The 12,066-nt window shown below is 39.8% G+C and overlaps 2 protein-coding genes across 2 annotated transcripts in view; one reads left to right on the forward strand and one right to left on the reverse strand.

Annotated features, from left to right (window-relative positions):
- Positions 1-457: 457 nt before the first annotated feature.
- Positions 458-8,287, forward strand: CTHRC1 (collagen triple helix repeat containing 1). The gene is made up of 4 exons (XM_004457576.4): positions 458-753; positions 5,630-5,851; positions 6,106-6,322; positions 7,715-8,287. Exons 1-4 carry the CDS (start codon positions 601-603, stop codon positions 7,855-7,857), a joined length of 735 nt encoding a protein of 244 aa, XP_004457633.1. The 5' UTR covers positions 458-600; the 3' UTR covers positions 7,858-8,287.
- A 407-nt stretch (positions 8,288-8,694) lies between these two features.
- The window catches only part of SLC25A32 (solute carrier family 25 member 32), a 29,917-nt gene continuing 26,545 nt past the window's right edge, over positions 8,695-12,066 (reverse strand). Inside the window, exon 8 of the mRNA XM_058275852.2 lies at positions 8,695-10,524. Within this exon, the coding sequence (XP_058131835.1) occupies positions 10,474-10,524 (51 nt within the window). The 3' untranslated portion in view covers positions 8,695-10,473. The remainder of the gene's footprint in view (positions 10,525-12,066) is intronic.

Consider the following 12,066-nt stretch of genomic DNA (forward strand, 5'->3'; position numbering starts at 1 on the left):
TAAAAACAGACATTCTTTATCATTTGGGTCCTGCGCCCGTGGAGAACCTGAGGATATCTATGGTTGCTTTCCCCTCAAAAAATGTCACCTCTCCCACTTCCCTCCCCAAAAAGCCTTGCTGACACTGCCAGAGATGGACGCCCCTTGGAGAAGGTTCCCAGACCCAGGTGAGACACCGGTCTCTAAGTGTACACGTGGAGTGCTAGCTCCACTCCTCTGAGGCAGCACCTGCGCTCTCCCCCGCGGAGCCCCCACTCCCCGCCTCCCAGGCCGTTCTGCACGTGGTCTGCCCAGTCCCACAAGGGTCCCGGCGGGCTGAGCGGTGGCTTCGTGAAGGGGCGGGCCCGGCTGTCGGCCCGCCCCGCCCGGCCCCGGGTGAGGGTTCCGGCCTGTGACTGGATGGACGCGCCGGTGTCGTGGGGAGGGAGGCGCACCGGTGAAAGGCGCATTGATGCAGCTGGCGGCCGCCGCGGAGCGCCGCGGGAGCAGGCGCGGAGCACGTCCCAGCTCCCCGCCTCTTGCTCGCCTCGGTCCTCTTCCTCCAGCCGCTCCGCGCTTTCCACCCGCCTTGCTCTGCGCGTCCCGGGGCCGCCTCGCGCCATGAGCCCGCAGGGCCCCGCCGCCGCCTCCCCGCAGCGGCTTTTTGGCTTCTTACTGCTGCTGCTGCTGCAGCTGCCCGCGCTGTCGAGCGGCTCCGAGACTCCCAAGGGGAAGCAAAAATCTCTGCTCCGGCAGAGGGAGGTGGTGGACCTGGTGAGTCCGGGGAGGCGGCCTGAAAGTGGGCATTTGTCCGGCTGTTGAGGAGAGGGGGTGTCTGGACAGTTGGGTGTGATTGTTCTGCGTGCGCCTGGCTGTCCCGCTTTGTCTCTGTCTACGTGTAAGGAAGCACCCGGGCTTTGCGTTTAGTGGAATCCTGGAACTAGGAGGGGAAACCAAAATGTGAGGGCGTCGTGGAGCAGAAAGGGACGTGGGTTCGGGGGCCCCGAAGTACAGGGATTCGCCCAGTAGTTTATGGGCTCAGAGGGAACTCCTGAGAGGGAGGAGAGGAATAGGGTGGGAATGTGAGTGGAATGGGAAACTTGAGTAGGTTAAAACGTGGGCCAGGGGCTGTGGAAGACCCTGGGCTCCGCTGATCCCTTGGGCTTGGGCCAGGGCCGTGCAACGTGTCCTTTGTTGGGGCCGGAGGCCATGTCTACCCACAGGAGAGAATAACATTCGCAAAGCATCCGTCCAACTTTTTGTAACTTGAAGACTGTGAGTCACGTTGGGTCATCTTCCTAGGGAGTATGGGCTGCAATTTACTTTGTTGGACAAACCACAGCTGGGGCCAGGAATGGTTCAGAGGGTTTAAGGCCGGAAGCGAAAATGAAGGGTTCCCGAAGGAACCCTCCAAGGACCCATTTCATTCCTTCCGTTTTGACCAGATGGGCAGGCCTTTCAGACACATTGAGTCTTAAGGCTGTGGCCACAAGGTAGAAATATCACAGTGGAGTAACGGAAGAAGAGTTTCCAGGGGAACGAATAGCCCAGGTGATGTGAGGGGCTAACCTATGGGAAGATCTGTTTGCTCAAAGTTCTTTCCCTTCAAAAGTCAACAAGCCCAGTGGAGGGCAACAAGGTTCTCTGCCCTGTGGTAAAAGCGATCCTTTCACAACTGCCATATTCTCTGGCACATAATAAACTTCAGTCCTTAAGCGAATCTCATCTGCACAAATGGCTTACAGGCATTGCAGAAGTAAGACAGAGAGGTTTTTTTTTTAATTTAAAAAAATGTTTCTAATGTGTTAAGCCACTAGTCTGAACTGAGCTCATTAACCAGGTTCTCTGGCAGCTAGTTCTATGCTGTATTCAAAAGCTCTGGGGGGAAAAAATTCCTGCCTGTTCACTTAGCACTCCTAGTGATGTACTGAGTTCATTCTACAAAGGCAGACTATATATTCAGGGCTATAGTTCTGTTTTAAGTGTCTAAATTGTTAAAAGTGAGCAAAGTGAGCAAAGTGAGTGTGGTTCATATGCAGTTTGCATTTTATGAATCTGTAGTTATGATACACAGATTTCCTCCATAATACTAGCAATCTTTTTTTCCCCCTCCAAGGATTTCCAGTTTCCCACAACTCTAGCCCTACTTGGAAAAGCTTGTTGTACAGCCAGGCTCAGGTATCTCCTGTAGCTTGGATTTGGTTTTGCTGAACGAAGAAGCCCACATAGTCATTAAGAAGGTTTCAAAAGATTCTATAAAGCAACTTCTTTGTACAGGTCTTTCAAAGGGTCTCTTTCAAGCTTTCCGCAAGCTCTGACCCCTGGTGGCCATACAGGGAGTGGAGGAGTTTGCACTCCCATTTACTTTTTTGTCATTCCAGACACTTGGTGAACCTCCTCTGGTTACCAGGCATGTGCTGGATTAGCATATTTAAATGAAAGGAAACAGATGGAATACCTGTGGAACCGAATCCAGTAAAATTAAGTAGTCTCTGAAATGCAGCTTTTAGATTAAAAGATGAATAAAAATCCCAGGGTTTCTCAATCTTAGCACTATTGATATTTTGGGCTGGATAATTCTTCATTTGGAGGGCTGTCCTGTGTTTAGCAGTATCCCTGGCTTCTACCCACTAGATGCCAGTAGCAACCCTCCCAGACCCAAGTTGTGACAACCCAAAATCTCCAGACATCACAAAAACTGCCCTTGTGAACAAATGGTATTTAGGAAAATAAAACTTAGCATGTGTAAGTTTTGCCCTAAGGGGGGGATAATAGTGAAAAAAAATCAAATATCAGAAGACTTATTATTTCTTCCTTCCCACTTGAAATATATGTCAAAATATTGTATAGAACTGCCAGTGAAAGTGACTGAAATTACTAAAATGAAAATTTAAGCCTAAAATAAAACCTGCTTTAAAATATTTTGTACCTTAGCATGACTTTGGATACTTTCACAAATTTTTAACACTTTTACTATTTCTCTGACAGTAAATAAATAGTAGTGTCTTTTTTTTTCCTTACAGTCAGGAAAATGGCAATGGTCAAAGTCATAAATCATTTATCAAAGCAAAGATCAAACTGGTGATGTGAGAAGCAAATTGATTGGCAAACATTAGCCTAGATGCATAAGGATTCTTCCTACTCCATTATTTGACTTTGTAATCTGAACATGTCCAACCCCAGATGATAAAGTTAAAAGATAAGTTACTTTATAGATAGATACATGGATAAATAGATGGGATAATATGGCAAATGTGGCAGGATGTTATAAGTTGGTGGATCTGGGTATCTGGGTGGGGAGCATATATTAGAGTTCTTTGGGATTTACATTGTTCCTGCAACTATTCTATAAATTTGAAATCTTTTCAGAGTAAAAAGTTTTAAAAAGATAAGCCGCTTTAATAATAATATAGTAATTTTAAAAAGTAAGTTATTTTAATATATAAGTAATCTTGTTTTTTCCTTCCACTGGACAGAATGATAGTATTGGACAATTCACACAAATAGGGGAAATAGTAAAGGAAACAATGTAAGTGGATTGTGTTGAGGTTTTGAGGGTCTAATAAATGGCATCTCTGTGCCCACATGAGCCAGTTCAAGGGTAGATACAGGAATCAGAAGATGGAGATGAAAATATCACCTTTATTACTAATAAAACCGCATTGACATGTGTGGATTATGTTTGCTAGCTGGTGGGCTTGCTAATGCTCACTTCCCCAGGTCCAGACCCTAGTAAAGTCCACCCAAGTGAGCGGACACACTCAGCATCACTGCCTTGCTCTGGTCTTGGGGGAATAATAATAATAATAATGGCTGACTTATGCTGTGTTTATTGAGTGCTAGGCACTGCAAGCACATTTTTAAATAATATTTCACTTAAATCTCATAAAAACCCTGAGATAACTATTATCCATATTTAACAGATAAGGAAACTGAAACATTGAAAGGTTTGAGTAACTTGCTCTATCTCACATAACAAATGGCAGAGCCAGGATTTAAGTCCAGAGAATCTGGCTCTAGAATCCATGCTTTTAACCTTTACACAATTCCAACCTCTCCCATCCCCCAGTCCCCCCAAAACACAAACAATCCTAGCATTTACTGACTTTTGGTAAATTATTGCCACCCAGCTGAGGACCAGTGGTCACATGCAACCAGATCACTTACTCCTCAGAAAGGAGAGGTAGGTTAAAGGCCAGGAACATTATCCTGAGTGATGGTTCCTCCATGTGAAAGTAGGGAGAAGTAGGGAGTCAGCATATCCAATTTACACATAGTACCTGTATAAGATAAGTATTGACTGTTAAGGTTTTATTTTATAATTATAATCTAGGAGTTTATTTTAGGAATATCAAAAAAAGAAAAAAAGCGACACGGATAAAGAGTTTCATTACAGTATTAATGATAGAAAAAAATGGAAATAATATCCAAAAATAGTGGAATGTTTGTGTGACCCTACAAAAGTATAACTATAAAATCCAAGTACCTTTACAAGATCAGGGTAGAAGAAAAAAAGCAGAGTATCAAATTATATCTACCTTGGAACATAGCCATTTAAAAATTATGTATGCTTATAGTACTAAACATAGAAAGGAGCAAGGCAAATAGAAACATTTTGTTCTCTTGTTGTTTCTGCATGCAAATTTGTGCAATTAAAAAATAGAAGCAGGATGTGGCTAAACCACTTGAGTACCTGCCTACCACATGGGAGGTCCCAGGTTTCAGGTCCCAGTACCTTCTAAAAGAAGACTAGCAAATGCCACTTCCCACCACCACAGAGCTAGATGCCGCCACTACAGAGCTAGACAATGCCCCCACCACAACAAACAGAGGCCACAAGCCAGCAGACAGTGCTGCCTGAGGGGAATGGATGTAGCTCAGTCTATTGGGCACTCGCCTCTCACACAGGAGGACCGGGTTCGGTTCCCTGTGCTTCCTGGAGAAGGCTAGCAAACAATGAGCAGACAGATGAGTGAACCATCTTGGGGAAAGGGGGGATAAATAAAAAATAAATTTTAAAAATAGACAACATAATTTTAGAAATAATTTGAAAATGAATCCTCTGGAAAGCAAATGTGGCTCAAGAATTTGGGTGCCCGCTTACCACATGGGAGGTCCCAGGTTCAGTCCCCTGTGCCTTCTAGAGGCATGAGCAAGACAGCAAGCTGGCACAGTGAGCTGACACAACAAGGAGACACAAAGAGGAAACATAAAGATAAAGCAGGGAGCAGAGGTGGCTCAAGCGACTGAGTGCCTCTCTACCACATGTGAGGTCCCAGGTTTGGTTCCCAGTGCCTACTAAAGAGAAGACGAGCAGACACAGGGTGTGTCCACACCGAATAGACACAGTGAGCACAATCAATGGGGGGTGGGACGTAGAAATAAAGTTAAAAAAAAAGAATTCTCTGTAATAGCTCATTTTAGAATAACATCTACAAAGCAGTATGGAGGGATGCTTGACTCCAAGGACTCAAACACAATTTTTTTGGGGGGTGGGGTGGGGTACTGGGGACTGAGCCCAGGACCCTTGTACATGGGAAGGAAGCGTTCAACCACTGAGCAACACCTGGTTCCCTAAATATAATTCTAATAAGACTGAGTCTTTGAATCTGAAGTGGTAAGTGTTTTCCCCTTTCCTTTCCCCCTGTAGTACAATGGAATGTGCCTACAAGGGCCTGCAGGAGTGCCTGGGAGAGATGGGAGCCCTGGGGCCAATGGCATTCCTGGTACCCCTGGGATCCCAGGTCGGGATGGATTCAAAGGAGAAAAGGGAGAATGCCTAAGGGAAAGTTTCGAGGAGTCCTGGACACCTAACTACAAGCAGTGTTCATGGAGTTCACTAAATTATGGCATAGATCTTGGGAAAATTGCGGTAAGTAAAGTCTGAATTTTTAAAGGAAGCCATTATTTGCTTTTCTTAGAGTTCCTGTATCAGAATCTCTTATCTAGTCTTTATCTTGCAGAGAATCAATCTCCCTCCCCCTGTCTCTGTAAAACTTGAAGTTTTAAAAATGTGGTTTGGGGGAAGAGAAAGTTAAATAAAATTCACAATACAATTTGAAAGCATATTTTTAATTAAACGGAATTGAAAATGCTAATTAAGCCCCATTTCTGTGTTTGTGATAGGAGTGTACATTTACAAAGATGCGTTCCAACAGTGCTCTAAGAGTTTTATTTAGTGGCTCACTTCGGCTAAAATGCAGAAATGCATGCTGTCAGCGGTGGTATTTCACGTTTAATGGAGCTGAATGTTCAGGGCCTCTTCCCATTGAAGCCATAATTTATTTGGACCAAGGAAGCCCTGAACTGAATTCAACAATTAACATTCATCGCACTTCTTCTGGTATGTAGAATAATGACACTGCAAAATGTGGGATTGTGGCCTACTACTTAGCTCTCAAATTTTGGAATGGCCCTGAACCAAAGCCAGGTCTCTGGCTTCTGAGGGACCTAACCTAAATTCATTGATGTGATAGTAATAGCTAATAGAAGCAGATTACTTCAGACCTATATCCCTGGGGCTTAGATGGAATGCAATGACCTCAAATAAATAGGAAATCTTAACCATTCGCATGAGGTCATCTAGTACACTCCTTTTAAGTCAGGATTCTATTTCCCAAAGACTCTGACAACCTACAGTTCTTTCCCCTCTTAGAAAGATAGAGGTGCTATGCCTTTTGCCTGCTAATATACACTGGGAGAAATTTCTTTAACTATATAAAGGAGAAGAAACTTGGTAAGATGGAATGCAAGTTTTTTGTTAGCATGTAAAAGAGTCCAGGGAAGCGGACTTGGCCCAATAGATAGGGCATCCGCCTACCACATGGGAAATCGTGGTTCAAACCCCAGGCCTCCTTGATCCGTGTGGAACTGGCCCATGCGCAGTGCTGAAGTGCCGTGCCATGCAGGGGTGTCCCCTGCGTAGGGGAGCCCTATGCGCAAGGAGTGTGCCCCATAAGGAGAGCTGCCCAGCTCAAAAGAAAGTGCAGCCTGCCCAAGAATGGTGCCACACACACACGGAGAGCTAACACAACAAGATGACACAACAAAAAAGAAACATGGATTCCGGGTGCCGCTGATAAGGATAGAAATGGTCACAGAAGAACACACAGCAAATGGACACAGAGAGCAGACAACTGGCGGGGAAGGGGAGAGAAATAAAAAAATATAAATAAATCTTTAAAAAATAAAGTCCAGAGGACCTGTGAAAAGGCATAGATTTAGAAAGCATAAGAATAAAGATGAAAAGCTTATGTATTTTTGTTTATCATGAAATTCTGTGTAAAATGGAATTTCTGTATTGAAGAGCTGATATAATTATGCTAGAATTTCTTTTAATGTTTTTAAGAGCCCTTCTATTTGAGTAGCATCAAGTGTACAAAAATATTAGAAAGGGCTTTCTTAAAATAAAAAAAAGACTTGTATATCAAATAAACATCTTTTTTTTTTTAAGTGTGGGTTTCTTTGGTTTGGTTTAGTCAAATGAATTAATTTTATTTTAGGCTATCTGTAATTCTGTTTTTATGGCTGAAACTTGTAAGCAAACTGCTCTTAAGTTGTATCATAGAATGGATATGTATATAAGTTTTGAAGATATTTACCAAGAAAAAGATAGCTTTATGAATTTAATTAGACATGCATTAAACAGATTTATGATCTAGCTTGCTAAAGTAATAAAATTTAGCTAAAGGTTTTTGCTTTTTCTAAAGAAGTAACTTTCATCTTTGTTTTGCAGTGGAAGGACTTTGTGAAGGAATTGGTGCTGGATTAGTGGATATTGCTATATGGGTTGGTACTTGTTCCGATTACCCAAAAGGAGATGCTTCTACTGGATGGAATTCAGTGTCTCGCATAATTATTGAAGAACTGCCAAAATAGATTCTTTAATTTTCATTCCCTACCTCTTTTGGGTTATACCTTTGAATGGTTCATTTAAATAGCATTTTAAATAATTTTTATGTATGCTTTTGAATGAAAAAACAAAGTGAAACATGTTTACAGACCAAAGTGTGATCTCACACTGTTTTTTAATATAGTATTCATTTTACTTCAATCAAAAATTGTTTCAGGATCTGTAGTTGATTTGAATACCTTCTATGTATTCCTATTCCCTGAACCTATAATTTGGAATGTCATAGTGGTCTTTAGTTTTTTCCTTTTCTCTTAGTATAGCACTTTTTAAAATATGAAAGGTACCAATCATTGTACAAGTTGTAAATGTTCAAAATTGTTTTTATATCTGTTAAAACATTTCAAACAACTTTAATATCTTGAAACTGCCACTAAAATTAAAATTTATAGTACTTTATATCTGACGAGTTGTATATAACTTAATTTTGCATTTATTTATTTAACAATCATTAATTTTTAGTACATGTACTGTTACATATTTTGGGTAAAATCATAAACCATCATTCTTTCAAAACATAAGCTATTTAATCATAACAATAACCCCATGAAATAGTGTTATTATTTACTTCTGTATCAATGGAAAAACTTAGAATGTTTAAATAAGTACCTTACTTAGCTTCATGTTCCTCCTGTCCTTCCCAGCACAAAACCACCCAGAAGTAACAGTGACTTCTTCACACAGCTGGTGAGGTTGGTAATTGAAAAGGTAGATGTGTAAACTCTTCAGGAAAAGGAGACTTCACAAAACCCAGTCAACACACTGAGTCTCAAAAGGTGGCAAGACAGTAAAATACCACAACAGAATAAATAAGTTTATAATTTAATCGAACATTGACCAGAATAAGTAGGTTTGTAATTTAATCAGACATTGACCAGAAATATGATAGCAAGAAAACACATGGTGGCTAAGTAAAATATAACAGCAAAAAATGTCTGATTTATGTCAGAGGTAGAGCGCTAGAAAGAAAGCTACAAAGACAAAGAGGAGAAAAGCAAGGAAACTAGAATTCATGTTAGAAATCATATATGAAATGATTTTAAAATTAGCAGACAAAAATATTCACACAGAAAAGGAAACGATATTTTCTCACAGAAATTAAAATTCCAGGTAAGATATACAGTGGATTAACTCTTATTTTAAAAATGAATAGAAAATCTTGAATAAGCATATAATTCAGAAAAGCCTGAACCACAAAGAAATAACAAGAAAAACAAAAACTGGCCAAAAGTGCAAAAGATAAAGCTTTCTTAATGGTATTTGAGGGAAGATTAAGGAAAACAGCCCATCTCGTAAATAAGAAAAAATTGTTTCTGAAAGGAATAAAAAAAGCATAATTACAAATTTAAAATATTTCCAATTTTAAATCAATACAAGGTTGGAAAATAAAAGGAAAACATCCCAAAGTATGTAAGAAAAATCGTTAAGTAAAAGATAAAAAATAGAGAAATTGTACAAAGTCTAATGGGCTATTAAAATTTCTAGAAGCAGAAAACAAAGAAGAGGGCATTATTAAAGAGAGACCTTGAAGGAATTTGCTGGAGATGATGGGAAACACATTCAAAAAACCATAAGGGGAAGCGGATGTGGCTCAATTCATAAAGCATCCGCCTACCATATAGGAGGTCCAGAATTTGAACCCAGGGCCTCCTGGCCCGTGTGGTGAGCTGGCCACACGCAATGCTGCCATGTGCAAGGAGTGCCATGCCATGCAGGGGTGTCCCCCGTCTAGGGGAGCCCCACATGCAATAGTGCACCCCACAAGGAGAGCTGCCCTGCACAAAGAACAGCCTGCCCGGGAGTGGCACTGCACATACCACACAGAGAGCTGATGCAGTAAGATGACACAACAAGAGACACAGATTCCTGGGGCCGCTGAGAATGCAAGCAGACACAGAACACACAGCAAATGGACTTGAGAGCAGACAATGGGCGGGGGGAGAGGGGGGCAGAATAAATCTTTAAAAAAAAATTATAAGAAGCAAAAGCAGCAAGAGTAAAGAGAAAATAAAGAAAAAACATCAGATAAAAGGAAAATATAATTAATTGATAATCAGACTTTTCATCCACAGAAGAGAAGGAAGAGCAAAGACTTCAAATTTCTGAGTGAAAGGGAGTAACAATTAGTTCATTAATGGAAGAGTTCCAGAAAGTGGAAATGGAAAGAGTTACTTAGAGATTAAATACAAAAGTGAAGCTTCAAGGAAGATTGGCAAACTATTGCTGACATTTATAAATTTCTAAAATGTACAAGATTTGATTACAGAGGGAAAAAGTGCTAAAATTTCCCTAGTATAAGAGAATTTTAGTTTCACAATTATAAATTTCAAGAACATGCTCATAATTGGAACTTTGGAGAACTTGCATATATCATCTGAAAATAAAATCTCATCTTTCTTCTCCCCTGATAACATCGCATCTTACAGGTTCATTCATTAGTAGAAATATTATGCTATTGTCTATACTACACTAGTATTGTTTAGAGGGCATAACTTTTGTTTCCAGATGATGCAATTGTATAAGATTACTTACAACTTGAGTGCTGTGGTATTCCCATCTAGAGACTGGCTTGAGGGGCTGTAGGGTTAGGGCTTTTTATTTTTCCCAGAAAGTCCTGATGCACAAGATGATTTGGTCTGGAGAAATGCACATACAAAAGAAGTTCGATCAGTTCCCATGGAGGAAAGGTACAAATAAGGACATTTGTCAGGAAATAAAATGGAAGATACAGAAAAGAAAGAGAAGGAAAAGGGGAGTTTTTTAAAAAAATAAAAAATATTAAATTATTTTGGAGAAAATATATGATAGATTTACTTATGATGACTACTTTATGTGGGATCAAGGGACTTGCTTTTTTTATTAGTTTTACTGAAATATATTCACACTCCCTACACTCCATCCAGAGTGTATAGTCAATGACTGTACAATACAATCACAGTTGTGCATTCATCACCACAATCTATTTCAGAACATATTCATTATCCCCAAAATAAAACCCCTTACACCTTATAACTCCTATTATTGACATTTAGCACTGGAGTGGTAATTTATTACAATTGGTTAAAGAATATCAAAATATTACTTTTAATTACAGGCCAGAGTTTGCATTAGTTGTATTTTCCCCATATAGCACTCTATTGTTAGCACCTTGTAATACTGACGTACAATTGTTCTAGTTCATGAAAGAACATTCTTAAATTTGTACTATCAACCAGTCACTGCTACAACAACGATCTCTGTGTTATACAGTCCCATGTTTATTATGTTTTTAATTAGAAAAGGTGTAGGTTTACAGAAAAGTCACACACAAAAAAGTTCTCATATACCCTCCTATTGTTGACACTTTGCACTAGTGTGGTACTTTTGTTACAATTGGGGAAAGACTATTAAAATATTATAGTCTCTTCACTGCAGTTGATGAAAAGATTACAGTAGTACTGTTAATTATAGATCATAAATTGTATTTTTCCCATATATCATCTTTTGAACACCTTGTAATAGTGACATGTATTTTTCCTGGTTCAGGTAAGAACATTCTTGTTTTGTACTATTAATCACAATCATCCACCACCAAATTCACAATATTATACAGTCCCTAGTTTATCCTTTAGCTTTCATTCTAGTGTCAGTTACAACCCTAGACTACCTCTATAAGACACTACCACATCTATAAATTTGTGGTGTTAAATTCACTATAATGTATTAGTGTATCTATCCAATTCCAAATATTGTATCGTCTCACTAACATAAACTAAATACAATGAATAGGGGTGGGGGGATGGGAGGTATACAGGAACCTCATGTTTTTTACACTGTAACCTTTTTTGTATGTGTTTTCAAAAAAATACAATTTACGAAAATGATGGGGTGGGGGAGTGCATTATATGGGAACCTCATTTTTTAAAATGTAACATTCTATGTGATCTATTAACTTTAATAAAAGTATTATTAAAATAAATAAAAATAAAAAACATTTTAAAATAAATACAATGAATAAACTCATGGAGTTAAAACAGAGTACAGACTACTAGGATATAGAATGAGAGTTTAGTCAGGGGAGCTGATGCTTAATGTCTGCATAATTTTTAGTAAGGTTGATTTTAAGTATTCTTTCATCAGTTACAACAAAATTGCCACTCCAATGCTAACTGTCAATAATAGGAGGTAATAGAGTGGTA

The sequence above is a fragment of the Dasypus novemcinctus genome, chromosome 14 (assembly GCF_030445035.2).
Source record: "Dasypus novemcinctus isolate mDasNov1 chromosome 14, mDasNov1.1.hap2, whole genome shotgun sequence".
In the NCBI taxonomy this organism is placed as follows: domain Eukaryota; kingdom Metazoa; phylum Chordata; class Mammalia; order Cingulata; family Dasypodidae; genus Dasypus; species Dasypus novemcinctus.